This window comes from Talpa europaea (genome assembly GCF_964194135.1).
Source record: "Talpa europaea genome assembly, chromosome: 6".
NCBI lineage: Eukaryota > Metazoa > Chordata > Mammalia > Eulipotyphla > Talpidae > Talpa > Talpa europaea.
Genome location: NC_140072.1, coordinates 41,384,129 through 41,397,024, shown reverse-complemented (window position 1 = coordinate 41,397,024; position 12,896 = coordinate 41,384,129). Strand labels below are relative to the sequence as shown.

The window sequence follows — 12,896 nt, the reverse complement described above, 5'->3', positions numbered from 1 at the left end:
GGCGAGGGTCCCACAAAAAAAAAAAAGAAGAAGAAGCAAAGGAAATCATGTGTATGAAAGTGCTTTGTAAAGTATCAGGTGATATGACGGCAGCTGCCTGTCACAGGGTCGAGTTTAAGTACCATCCCTGTGATTCTAGTTTTCCTTCAGTTTTTCTATATAGCCACAGTGAAAACTGGACTAGACTAGACCTCTTCTAATCAGCACAGATGGCTTTCTGTATGAGTAAACATTGGTAATGGTTACACTGGGTATTGGGCATATGCATATTCATTATATCATTCTTTCTTAATTTTTCTGAAGTGTGATAACATACACAGAAAAGTACATCAACCTTAAGTGTACATCCTACTGGATTTTTACATAACGTCTATAGCTTCTTGAAAGAATTTCAGCTGGGACTCCCCTGCCTCCACATACACACTCACTTATCCCAATAGTAGAAAGAGCAGTTGGCAATGATTTTATGAAATGTGGTTATTTACATAAATAAGAGTAGATTCATTCAGGCACTGAAAGAAAACTTAGGCCTACTATGCTTTCACCTGCATGACGAGTCATCAAATTTAGCAGATACTTTGTTTTTCTGTCTTGCTTATAATCAAAGGGTCAGATAGTTATTCTGAAGGCTTCCATTTCTGATACAAGTGTAGAGAAAGGTCTTATGTTCAGCAGACCTGATGATAGTAGGCTGAATTTCCTGTTTGGAAAACAAATTTAGTTATGTGGCACATTTCCCCAGTGTCTGATCTCCTGTTCTGAAGTCTTTTCAGTTAACTTTATCAAGACGATAGCTCCATTCTGGGCAGGGCAGCCTGTCTTCCTGGCCTGGCACATGTGCAGTTGGGCTTCGCAAAACTATTTGGCCAGATTATCTGAGTCTGTTATATAAGATACTATTGTGGCCATGGCTAGCCAAAAGCAGAACAGTTTTCTTTTTAAAAAATTAAGGTTCCTCCCCACCCCCACTGAAGAGCTATTATTAAAAGACTACTTCTCTTGAATCTTTTTTTTTTTAGAACAAGGTACCTATAGGCTTCTAATTGGATCTTTACTTTTATTTATAATAAATTCAACACGTCTATTTTTGATGGGTTAAGCTGCATCTAGGTGAAAGTTGTATATTCAATTGCCCAAGTCTAAAGAAGTCAGATACAGAGTGGAGTTGCCCTTCATGTCGAATGCTACCTTTATCCTTTACCTATGCTTTGTCTCTTCAGGCTTCCTCATCTGGATATGTGGAATGAGTTTTTTCACATTATGTTGAATATACCAGATTGTGATCATCTTCCCTCTTTGGGTTTGTTAAGGCAAAAGCTAAAGGAAACATTTCAGCAACACTATACAAACAAGATTAGGACCCTACGTAATAGGCTAATTGTACTGCTCTTAGAATATAAGCGTTCTCGAAAATAGAATATGGATTCTCTAAAAATCATTTTGTAAATGTTCCCCTGCTCACTTTGAACTTGGATATTTCCACACTTATGGTTTATTTAAATGTTTCTTAAAAACAAAGTCCACAAAATATATCCATGTTGCGTAGTTGTAAATATTTCAACAAAATAGATACTCTAATTAGCTTCCTATGTAGCAGGCTAGTATGTCTGCTCTTGGGATACAAGCATTCATGAGAATAATTTGTATGTGAACATGCTCTAAAATCACTTTTTAAACACTGGCCTGTACGTTTTAACCAAGACCAACCTTTCCCCCCGCCCCAAATTTCAGGGTTTGTGTTTGTATAAAATTAGTGAAACTCTCCAAATATGTCCAAGGGACTTCAAGTTTTTATGAATAAAATTTGTTTGTCCTTTATCGTATCTGTTTTTCATTGCTATCCATGGAAAATATTACAGGTCTAAATCATAATCCACTTTGTTTTTTTGAAAGTACCATTCAAAGGAAAATCTTAGGTCTTGAAAATAGTCTTATAAGCTGTATAGATGATTAATTTGCTCAAATTATAATAGCCAATTTAACATTTATTGTTTTTTTTTAAGCTGAAAGATCCTCTAACATGTACTGCCCTCCACTCTGTCTTCCCTCCCTCCTCCTTTCTCAGCATTAACATGAAAACACATATGTGACACCTAATTCCAGAATACAGAGGGAGTTGCTTTTTCCACCAGCCTTTTTCCCCATCCCAAAGCAAGCACGACCACCTTTTTTATTGTATCCAGGCATATTGCTATATATTTTTGATGAAACTAGCATGATTTTGGTTTGTTTTATTCACTTAGTGGCAAGTATAACTACATATAGACTAGCCTAGTTTTTGTTAATGACTAATACTTCATTTTATGATATATCTATAGTGTAAATTCTAGAAGTAAAATTGTTGGGTCAAAGTGAGAACATCTAAAAGTCTATCAACATTTGCAAATAGCCTTAGGGACTGTGCCCAGATGCACCATCTGTTCCCCACACCTCACTCAGTCAGGGCTGCATGGGCCTTGCCACTGGGACAGGTGAAAAACTTACCTCCTCATGGTCTTCATTAGCATTCTTTGGATTAGGCCAAATATATTAATATATTGAAGCACTATGCATTTTTCTTTTTCTGTGAGCCTCATTTCTTTGTCCACTTTATAATTGTTCTTTTTCAGCTTAATTTGTAGGAGTCCTCTGTATATAAGGCACAAATGTTTGTCCCAATTTGTGATCTGTCTCAATTTCTGAAGATTTCCATGGTATAAGAACTTTCAGATTTTGTCTTGTACTCTTATTTATAAAGTTAAAAAATTTTTTGTCCTAAAATGCCATTCTCAATTGAGAGATAAGGAAGAAGTCCTCTGTTTTTTTAAGTATTCAAGCTCATTTAAATACTTAGGACTCAGACCTCCCCGGTTGAGCCCTGTGCTGCGAAGCTACCCGCAGCCTCTGCAGCGCTGGTTCGATCCCCAGCCACCGGCGAGGGTCCCACATGGCACGCAGACCTCTCCTGCCATGTCCACTGCTCCCCTCAGCAGTGTATTTCGTCAGTCTGCCTGTTCTGTTCCTGCTCTGGCTCTGGTGAATTGTCTCACCCTCCCGCGCTTCTGACTGTACCCAGTGCTTGTATAAATAAATAAATAAATCTTTTAAATAAATAAATACTTAGGACTCAACTTTGGTTGCTTATTTTAAGTCAGATTTCATGTGTTTCTAGCTGGTAGTTTTAATATATGAAGTCTACTGATTTCTATGAAAAGTTTTTCAGTAGATTCTTTGAAAGTTTCCAAGATAAGAACCATTATAATGCTTATTCTGTTCCAATTTTTTGCTGGTGACTTTTCACTTGCCTGAGACTTTGAGAAGAGCACTGAGCAGCAGTGGTGCTGGGCATTGTATTTTGCTTCAGTGGGGGCTCTGCTGATGTTTATCCTGCAGCTCAGTGACACGGGCCAAGATAGGCACTGCATTTATTTTTTTTAAAGATTTATTTATTTATACAAGAACCAGGGTACAGGCCAGATGCACAGGAGGGTGAAAGGATTCACCAGAGACAGAGTGGAGAACAGAACAGGCAGACTGACGAAATACACTGCTGAGGGGAGCAGCGGGCAGGACAGGAGAGATCTGCCGTGCCAAGTGGGACCCTCGCCGGCGGCCAGGGATCAGGGGATCGAACCAGTGCTGCAGAGGCTGCGGGTAGCTTCACAGGGCAGCGCTCAACCGCCTGCACCACCAGGGGAGGCCCAAGATAGGCACTCTAAGGCATGTTGAAGTAGCCATCAGTTTTCTTGAAGAAATAAATGGGGACTACAACATACTTTTATAGTTATTTGCTCATTTTTCCATCTATATTGGTTTCCATCATTCCCCTAGATGAATGTGCCATTATTTCTTTAAACAATCACCTTAATTGGTTTTGCAGTTTTATTGCAACAACAACAAAAAATGAGGGTGGGAGCAAATATGTGTGCATATTTGTAATAAGCTCCAAAATGTTTTCACTTTGAAAATAAAGGAGACTCCGTGATTGATTACACACATACTCAGCTGTTAGGGCTGAGTACAGAAAAATAACCCAGGACAGAACCAACCTTAAATGTACCCAGAGTGTCATAAACTGGGCACTTGACAAGGAAAGCCAGTTTGGGATTTTTTTTCCTTTTGAAAACGATCATTTTCCAAGGAGACCAAGACTAACAGTGTTCTTTGGCTAAATGTGTCCCCACACTAAACACAGAGTTTATCTACACAAGGGGAAAAAGCTCTGCCTCCTAATCGCCAACTGGAATGGATTCAACAGAAGTTGGGAGGATAAACTTCCAACTCACTTCACTAAATGGACTTGTTTTCCTGAGGACAGAACTGGGCCTTATTCATCAGTGTCTCTTAAAGAGCTGAGTAGGGGCACTAAGTGCACAAACATTAGCTAGACTCAGCCTGGGTTCAGATTTAATGTCTGTCTCAGATGGAGGCTTATCCCACTCATTTTTTTTTAAGATTTATTTTTATTTATGCATACAAGAACTGGGGTGTAGGCCAGAGGTATGGGGGTGAGAGGATTCACCAGAGATAGGGTGGGGAGCAGAACAGGCAGATCCACTGAAATACGCTGCTGAGGGGAGCAGCAGGCAAGTCAGGAGAGGTCTGCTGTGCCATGTGGGTCAGCTCCCTGGTCGGGGATCAGATTCAGGCTGCAGTAACTGGTGATAACTTGATAGCACTGATTTTAACCCCTGAGCCACCAGGGAGGCCCCCACTCATTCTTAATTCCTGCTCCATTTTCTGAATCCTAACAGCTAAAGTCTAGTTATGCAGGAGATTCAGAGTTGCTTGTTACCAGCAACTTTCTCCTTGGATTATATATCTGGTCTAAAGCAATGATGCTAAAGTTAATTTTTCCCTGAAACACCTAAGAAACTACAAGTGTGACCCATGCCTGTCAGAAATAAGAGTGCCTACATAGCTGGCATTGGCACTATATAAATACAACGGAAAAGCTATGTTGATTCCTCTACAAGTTTCTCTACCTCGGATCTTCGGGGTCACCATCCTTGCTATTCTTTTTCCCTCATCTGCCCTGTTGATTCCATTCCCAACTATTTCAGACAACCTATTCGGGGATTGATGTGGCTACGAGCAGACTAAGCTGCTGTGGCAGAGAATCCACAGTAGCTTAGAGAAAGGACATTTCAAGATCTTGATCAAGTGACCTCACGCTGGCACCCACTCTGCCACAAAGTGGCACAGAATTCTGGCTTGCAAGTTGTTCTGGCTGTTGCCTTTTCCCAGCCCTCCAGAATGAAGGCAGAGTGAGTTTGTTTCCCCAGCCCTGAGAGGCACAGACCCCAGTTGTGGTCAGCTGACGAGCCAGATGCGACCATATGGCTCAGACCCCGCCAGCAAGACTAAGGAACCAAGCGACCAGCAAGGAGCCCATATTCAGATTTAGACCTTAAAGTGAAGGTGACTGGTTCGCTGAAAAGCAAAACAAGGCCTTGCCACCAGCCAGGTTAATGCTCATCCCTCCGAGGCTGAGCACGGCGGCCGCTGGGGTAGTGCGCCCCCTGGTGGCCGAGGGCGGCCACAAGTAAGAGACCGAAGTCTCAATAGAAATTGGACCCAGTAAGGGCCTCCCTGGTGGCACAGCGGGTTGAGCACACTTCTGTGAAGCTGTCAGCAGCCTCCTATGAAGTGCAGGTTCGATTCCTGGCCGGCCAGGGAGATACCCACATGGCGTGGCAGACCCCTCCTGTCTTGCCCGCTGCTCCCCTCAGCAGTGTTTTCGGTCCATCTGCCTTTTCTGGTCCCTGCTGTCTCTGGTGAATTCTGTCAGCCTCCTGCACCTCTGGCCTGTACACCAGCTTTTGTATATGTGCTGCCGAAGCGAGCACAACACCAGCTTTTGTATAAGTAAATATTTTAAAGAAAAAAAAAGAAATTGGACCGAGTAAGTGTGACTTGGAGGCTTTCCTTTGAAGAAGGGCTCACACAGGCACACCACATAACTAGGTGTACACCATTACTGCTTATTGTTAAACCTCTAGAACCATAAATGTCCATGAATAGATGAATTCTTAAGTCATGAAAGGTAGATGGGATGGAGCCCTGGCAGCTTTGGTGTATATCAACTGGAAACAATTGGTAAAGAAGGGATGAAGAGAAAGAAGAATAAACAAAGAGTACTTTTGACTTTTTATTATATTTCAGTATTGATTATTTTTACAATGACTGCATTATTTTCTAATTAAAAAAATAAAGTCCAGTATGTTGTGCAAATATAAATGGCATAAATTACGTTGCAAGTCTATACATTTAGTATAATACTTACATAATGATGTGTTAGATATACAAAGAAATAAGAGTACGGAAGGATGGCAGCACTCTAAAAACCTCATCAGATGGATCAGCAAGAACCCCACCTCCCAGAATCAGGGTGACGGGATTCTAAAGCACCAATGCCAAACACCAGAGTGGTTTTAAAGCCGGAACAGCTAGCATGAGAGCAAATGCTGAGACAGCTGCAAGCCAGCATCCTACCCATCCTAGCCCTCTTATCAGTCCTCCCAGCTGTGGGCAGGAGATGCCACTTGCCCCAAGTTTCCAGGTGAGGAAATGAGGAACAATGGGGTTAAGTGACATGGTCCATGAGGATACATGTCTGGCCCTGGAGTCCATAGGGCTCCCAAGCATTGACTTTTTTCCCTCATCACATGGCCCAGAAGTCATCCTCAGATCTGATGGTGGGGCTGGGGTCATAAGCTGACTGTTCTGGAAAGGATTAATATGACCAAATGCAAATGCATTTGAGAAGAGTCACATTGAAAGAAAATAGAATGGTGGTTACCAGGGACTGGAGCGGGAGGAGAGACTGGAGCATCCTCCTTTAATGATTACACAGTTTCATTTGAGGTGATAAAGTTCTGGAAATCTCACAGAATGTAAACATACACACACCACTGAACTGGATAAGATGGTACATTTTATGTTATGTGTATCTGACCACAAACATTTTTTAAATAAATAAAATAAGTTCCTTTTAATTTCCCAGAAGGAGCATGTCACTGTCCTGGGAGATTTCCAGCTCGGAAATGTGACCTCAGAGAACAACTTACGCAAAATCTTGCTATAATTATAATTTAATTAAAGGAGATTTGAGAGCTTCCCCAGGAAGAAGTATTTGAGACAGATTTTTATTTTCACATTCATATTTTTCTTCATTTGGAATAAGCACTGCATTGAAAAGTGACTCACTAGAGTATTCCTTTATGGTATTTAAATAGTAAAAATTCATTCATGAACACTGCAGGACAGTACTCTTATAGAATAACAAAATACCACAGAAAAATAAATGAAAAGCTTGTATATGCCCATGGAACACACTGCACACGTGCACAGGGTGTGTGACAGGTGCTCCTCACACAGCTTCACATGACCCTGGCCTCACTGCCACCATCAGGCCTGAAGAAGGCAGGCGGGGCACACAGAAGCAGCCCCTGATGCCTTCCAGCTGACCCCTCAGGACCCCATTGGGTTCACAGGCTTGTCAGTCTATGGGAGATAAGGGCTAGGAACCACATGCTGAATTCCTAGTTGTGGCCTTCCTGGGCCCTGTGTCACGCACTGTTCTCAAAATTGGGTTTCTTGGGATAGATGTCACTGGGTGAGAAGTTCAGAATCTCATCCAAGGAGGGGCCTTCATCGTCTGGAGCAATTTCAGACTCAAACATGCGCTGCAGCAAGGCGTCCACAGTCCTGTACTCTAGGAGGAAGGAAAAGAGGTACACGGACCTGTCTGTGCTGGGGTGTGGGGGGGGTCACCCATGTGGGCAGAGATAGGTATTCCTGAAGGGTGGCCTCTGAGCATGGCAGCCAGACACTCGTTGGAAGATGAAAAAGTCAGGAAAGAGGCACTGATCTCTCTTGGTGCTGATTCCACTGAGCTCCCCAGCCACTGAAGACTTGGAGAACTAGGAGAAAGTTCTCCCTAAGGCTAGAGGAGGCTGCATACCTTGTAGGGCTGTACACCCTGCTCCTATGGTCTGTGTTGTATTTCTGAAAGTTTATCATAGGGCACTTCAGCCAAAGTGCCAACAGAGACTGGTTTAGGTGTGCTCCACCAATTATTAATTCAATGAAAATTATTAAGGTAATTAAACAGATAGTTGTTAAGGACACCCATGTCCAGGTATTTTGTTAGGTCCTAGGGATACAACAAAGGAAAAAAAAAAAACAAAAAACAGCATGACTGCACACCTGGAGCTTCCTTTCCAGACTTCAAAAAAAAGAGATGGCAACCAGCAGTCACTCAATGAATGTGCAAGTAGCATGCACTAAAGGGAGGAGAAGGAGAGCTGGATGACACACAGGAGCACCTGGCCTTCTTGTGGGTACCATGGGGCTTTCTTGAGGAAATGCTGCCTAAGTGGAGGTGTGAAGGGTGAGGTGCTCTTAATTACACAAGCAGGGATGAGAGTGAGCCAAGGGGTGAAAGCAGCATGTGCAAAGGCCCTGTGGCAGACAAGAAGGAGCAACAGAGCAGAGGCATTGAAAGGCAGGGGGCTGGAGTACACAGGCATGGTGACTGTGGTGGGAAGGAAGAGAGGCTGAGACAGAGAAAAACCAGGCATGAGGGTGTGGAGGCCAGGTCGAGAGCCTGGTCCTTATCCTTGGCAATGGGAAGCCCCTGTAGGTGAGTTCTGCATTCTGGAAGCACCTCACTGGCTGCAGTGAGGAGGTTGGCTTGGAGGAAGTTTTATGTTTGATTAAAACTCACTTTTTGAAGCAATTCTGAAGTACAATCCTTTCGAGGACTTCCTTTTGTTGTCTCCATCATCCCCACTAAAGACAGTGTTCTTGGGGTCCATGTCATCAATGAGCTTCCAGTCCTGCTCTTTTTCCCTTCGAGGAGGAAGAGGCAAGATGAACACAGGCACAAGGGTACACATGCCCTGTGTCATGCCCAGGCACACCCAGGGCTCTTGGGGGCCTCCGAGAAGCGGCATGCAGGATCCGGCACACAGGACCCGGCTGCAGCACTGGGCACTTAGAGATTAAAAGTGACCGGGGCCTTGGTGTGACTTCCAGCGCAAAATGTCTTGAGTGATGTCAGGGGCAACATGATATACTCACTCTTGGATCCCCACACCAAGCTCCTGGATCTTCTTCTCAATAGCAGTCTCTATTTCACTTTTTTCTAATGAATATGCCACAAAAAACGCCTCCAAGATGAACGCTATGAAGATACTGAGAGAGCAAGAGGTCAGAGTAGGTGAGTCAGTTGTGGCCCGGGTGACAGGAAGTCCAATGAGCTCCAGGCCCCAAAAGAAAGCAGCCTGTTGTCTCAAAGAGAATGCAGCACAGAGGGGAGAAGAGACAGACAAGCCAAGCATCTCTCAAGGATTAGATGCAACTTGCAGTCATTGGAAAATCATTCTTCCTTTATAGCCTTATTGGGCAGTGACTATTAAAAAGAAAATACAGTTCATTTAAGCTTAGGCTATATGTTTGTTGGAAGATGATTCTCCAAGGATCAGGTTTCTGCACAGCCTGGTTCCTCTGAGCAAAGGCATCAGAGTCAATTTAGGAATGACTGGCTAGGCGATCCTCTGGGACAGTAAAGCTTATTGCTGCCTGCCTCCCAACAGCCCAGGGCAGCAAAGGTAGAGACCTCCTTTGCCCTCCCTGAGATCTGCTTACCTTCCAGAGTAGAACAATATCTCTCTCTTCTCCCTCTGCAGAGGGGAGAATGGACTGGTCCCAGGAGTTCCCCTCATGTAAGGCCTCAGCTGGCCCCCACCTCACTGCTTAGGGGCAGGAATAGACACTAGCACTATTAGCAGCTGCAGCCTTTGCCTGGAGTCATAGTGATCTTGGTCTCTTTGCCCAGGCAAGGTGATTTCTGTCAGGGCCTATCCAGGGCCTATGCTTTTAGACTAAGGCGTGAGCTTGCTGGAAGGGGTGACTCTTGGCCCCTTTACCATCTCTGACTTAACAGTTGAAGATGGAGCCCAGCGCTGTCAAACACCCACATGCTCTGGAGAGGGGAGGAGCAGAAACATCCCTGCAGCCTTTCATGGTGCCGCCTTTGCCTGCCCCACCTCTCCGTGGCATCTCTACCTTGCTCCCATAGGTCTTCCATGCAGATCGAGAGAGACAGCCCAGTCAGAGCACCCACAGGGCTCCCTCTCCCCCTACCTCTATTGGACATTCTGGAGTCAAAATCAGCAGTACGGTGGGGAGCCAAAGCATGTGGTAATGAAGGCACAAGGGCTGAGCTGGCACCCCCAGAATGCAGGCCCCTGGCTCTGGAAGGGGCGTGACAACAGAGAAACACCTCTAGGGATGCCAGAGGGGAGTCAAATTCAGCTCCTATGAGGAACCAGGGAGCTAAAATGGAGATTCTTAGGCTGGAAGGAGAGCTCTTTGGAGCAGTTAGATGTCAGAGCAGCTTCCAAATAGTAATGGAGCTTTCCCAGGGAAGAGGGGTCAGGACAGAACTCGGGCCAGGGAAGAGAACTTACTAGGGAGCATATCTCCCTCACAAGGGAGCTGACCCTGAGGCCCTGCATCCTGGCAATTGAACAGATTCAAGGAGAGGGTCAAGGCATTGTCACAGAGGTGTTCTTAAGGGAATTCCATCCTGGTGGGGAAGGGTCCGGGGATTGGGCTGGGACCCAGAATCCTTCTGACCCAGCAACTCACAAGAGTACATTATCCACGGATGGCAAGGCGCTGGCAGACACAGACGCACACCAACGTCCTCCCTCCCTGCACCCTAGCACCTGGCAGGGAGATGCCGCCTAGCCACCATGGGCATGAGGGACCAGCAACCAGTTATGCATCCTGAGAGAGATCTGGAATTGCCAATGTGGGGGAGTTAACTCACTTGACGATGAGGATGACCACCACGATGTGGAACCCAATGAAGTACAGCTTGGCTGCCTGGTGAGTCACGAGGGCAAAGCCACTTGCCAGGAGTACAAAGCTAAGGAAGCAACCTTCCAGAATAGGGCAATGTCCTGAACTCAGTGCCACCAAGATGGACTCCTCCTCCCCTCCTCCGGGAATTCTACATTCAGCATCCCCCTGTGCTGTGCAGGGAGTGTCAGCACCTTCAGAAAGGATATCGTGCCACTGGTTGACCACGGTGAGCTCCATCAGCACGATGAAGGAGGAAGCCAGGTCATTGAAGTTGTTCTTGCAGTACCTGTCTCGCGCGAACACTGAGTCTTTTAGGGCTGGGTTCCCGCACACCAGGGCACCAGGGGTATTGGAATTCGGTTCCAAGAACTGGATTTTGCCATGGAAGGCTTCCATCCCAATGATAGCAAACGCGTAGTAGACTACCTAGGGTGGCGGCACATGGTCAGTGGGCACAAAGAGGGAGCTACAGAATCAGGGGACAGGGAGAGTGTGGGACACCTGGGAGCACCGTGGACAACAGTCAGCTCAGAGCGAAGGGCCAGCAGGAAGACTGGCTGTTCTCATTCGGGGATGGCTGCCCTTCCCCCTAAGGGTCCCCACTAAGGTCCCAGTAAGGATCAGCCACTCTGCAGGGAAGCCTGAGCTGTCTCTGGAGGAGGACATAGGCTTGACCTCTCCTGTTGGCTCCTTGCACAAAGTCAAAAATGAAGCTGCTGGCAAGTTAGTGGGTTAGGTGCTCAATCCTCAATTGTCCTCTAGGGGAAAAAATAATGAAGTTGGAGGTTTACCTTGTTTTTTATACCAGAACAAATCCCAAAGTTACCAAAGGGTTAAACGTAAAAAATCAGAAAGGAACAAGCATAAAAAAAAAAAAAAATGAGTAGAAAAAGGCCTCACTATGCATGATGTAAAATTTAGAAACCATAAAATATAAGTATGACTACATAAATAATTTAAAATTTCATATAGAAAAAAAATACAGCAAAACAACCAAAAAATGAAAAACAAGCAACGGGCAAGGAAAAATAATTACCCTTTATACAATTTTCCAAGATTTATTCTCATAATAGGCAAAGCACTCCTGCAAATCACATAAAAAATAAAATGAATAAAAAAGGCTAAGGATATAAACAGGTTGTTTGAAAAAAAATAAGGATCAGTGGCCAAAAGAACATGGAAGATACTTGGTCTCATGGAGAGCAGTGTAAGCCAAACATAGCACCACTGTCCGCCCCGTCCCCATCAGATTGGGAAAAGTGAAAACATTTTATGAAGCCCATTTATGAGGGGTGCAGATACTACCAACCACTGTTGTTTGGATACATAGGGAGCACATCTTTTGGAAGGCAATAGTCACTATTGATCCAAATTTTAAATCCATTTGCCTTGGACGTAGAAGCTCCACTACTAGGAATGTGCCTCATAGATGCACAGAAGCACACAGAGGTACATGTGCCAGAGGGGTCTCCAACAATCACTGGTGATGGCAAAAAGGTGACACTACTCATAGTGTGCCAGTAGAGGGCTGGCCAGATGTGTCCCTCATGGGACACTTCCATGGATGCTTTCACAGATGCATGTGTGCTGAAGGACATGCAACAAGATACTCGGTAGAATCAAGTTGTGCAACAGTTTGAATGGATCATACTATTTGATGGACAGTAACTGAGTAACTGTGTGTGTACCTGCATATGATATGCTTGTTGTCAGCACAGAAATATTTAGGAAGAATAACAAGAACTCCTTAATAATGGTTACCTCTGGAAAAGAGGCACATGGGGGATGGGAACAGGTGACTTATAGTCTACTCTTCATTTTTCTCTACTCACTGAATTTTTTTTTACCATTTTAACAGAAAAGTAAGTACCCTGTAGCAGAGCATCTGCATTTGAGCTCCTGCGTCCATAGAGTGGAATCATCTCTGAGCAGGATGCCCCAGCCCCACTGCAGCCTTCTGTGGCTGCATTCTGACCTTTTAAGGCACAGGTAGACACTCCATGAGCAGAAAAAAAAAGGATGTGAGGCTTGGGGCAAAT

At 44.6% G+C, this 12,896-nt stretch overlaps 2 protein-coding genes across 2 annotated transcripts in view; one reads left to right on the top strand and one right to left on the bottom strand.

The window, feature by feature from the left end:
- BUB1 (BUB1 mitotic checkpoint serine/threonine kinase) overlaps positions 1-1,416 on the top strand; it is a gene marked incomplete at both ends in the record, with an annotated part of 42,329 nt that extends 40,913 nt beyond the window's left edge. The window contains one exon of the mRNA XM_084235451.1: positions 1,221-1,416. Within this exon, the coding sequence (XP_084091577.1) occupies positions 1,221-1,416 (196 nt within the window). The remainder of the gene's footprint in view (positions 1-1,220) is intronic.
- Positions 1,417-7,550: 6,134 nt separating this feature from the next.
- LOC311171918 (two pore channel protein 2-like) overlaps positions 7,551-12,896 on the bottom strand; it is a gene marked incomplete at both ends in the record, with an annotated part of 33,396 nt that continues 28,050 nt past the window's right edge. The window contains 5 exons of the mRNA XM_084234955.1: positions 7,551-7,696; positions 8,711-8,835; positions 9,067-9,180; positions 10,823-10,921; positions 11,072-11,283. Of these exons, the coding sequence (XP_084091081.1) occupies positions 7,551-7,696; positions 8,711-8,835; positions 9,067-9,180; positions 10,823-10,921; positions 11,072-11,283 (696 nt within the window). The remainder of the gene's footprint in view (positions 7,697-8,710; positions 8,836-9,066; positions 9,181-10,822; positions 10,922-11,071; positions 11,284-12,896) is intronic.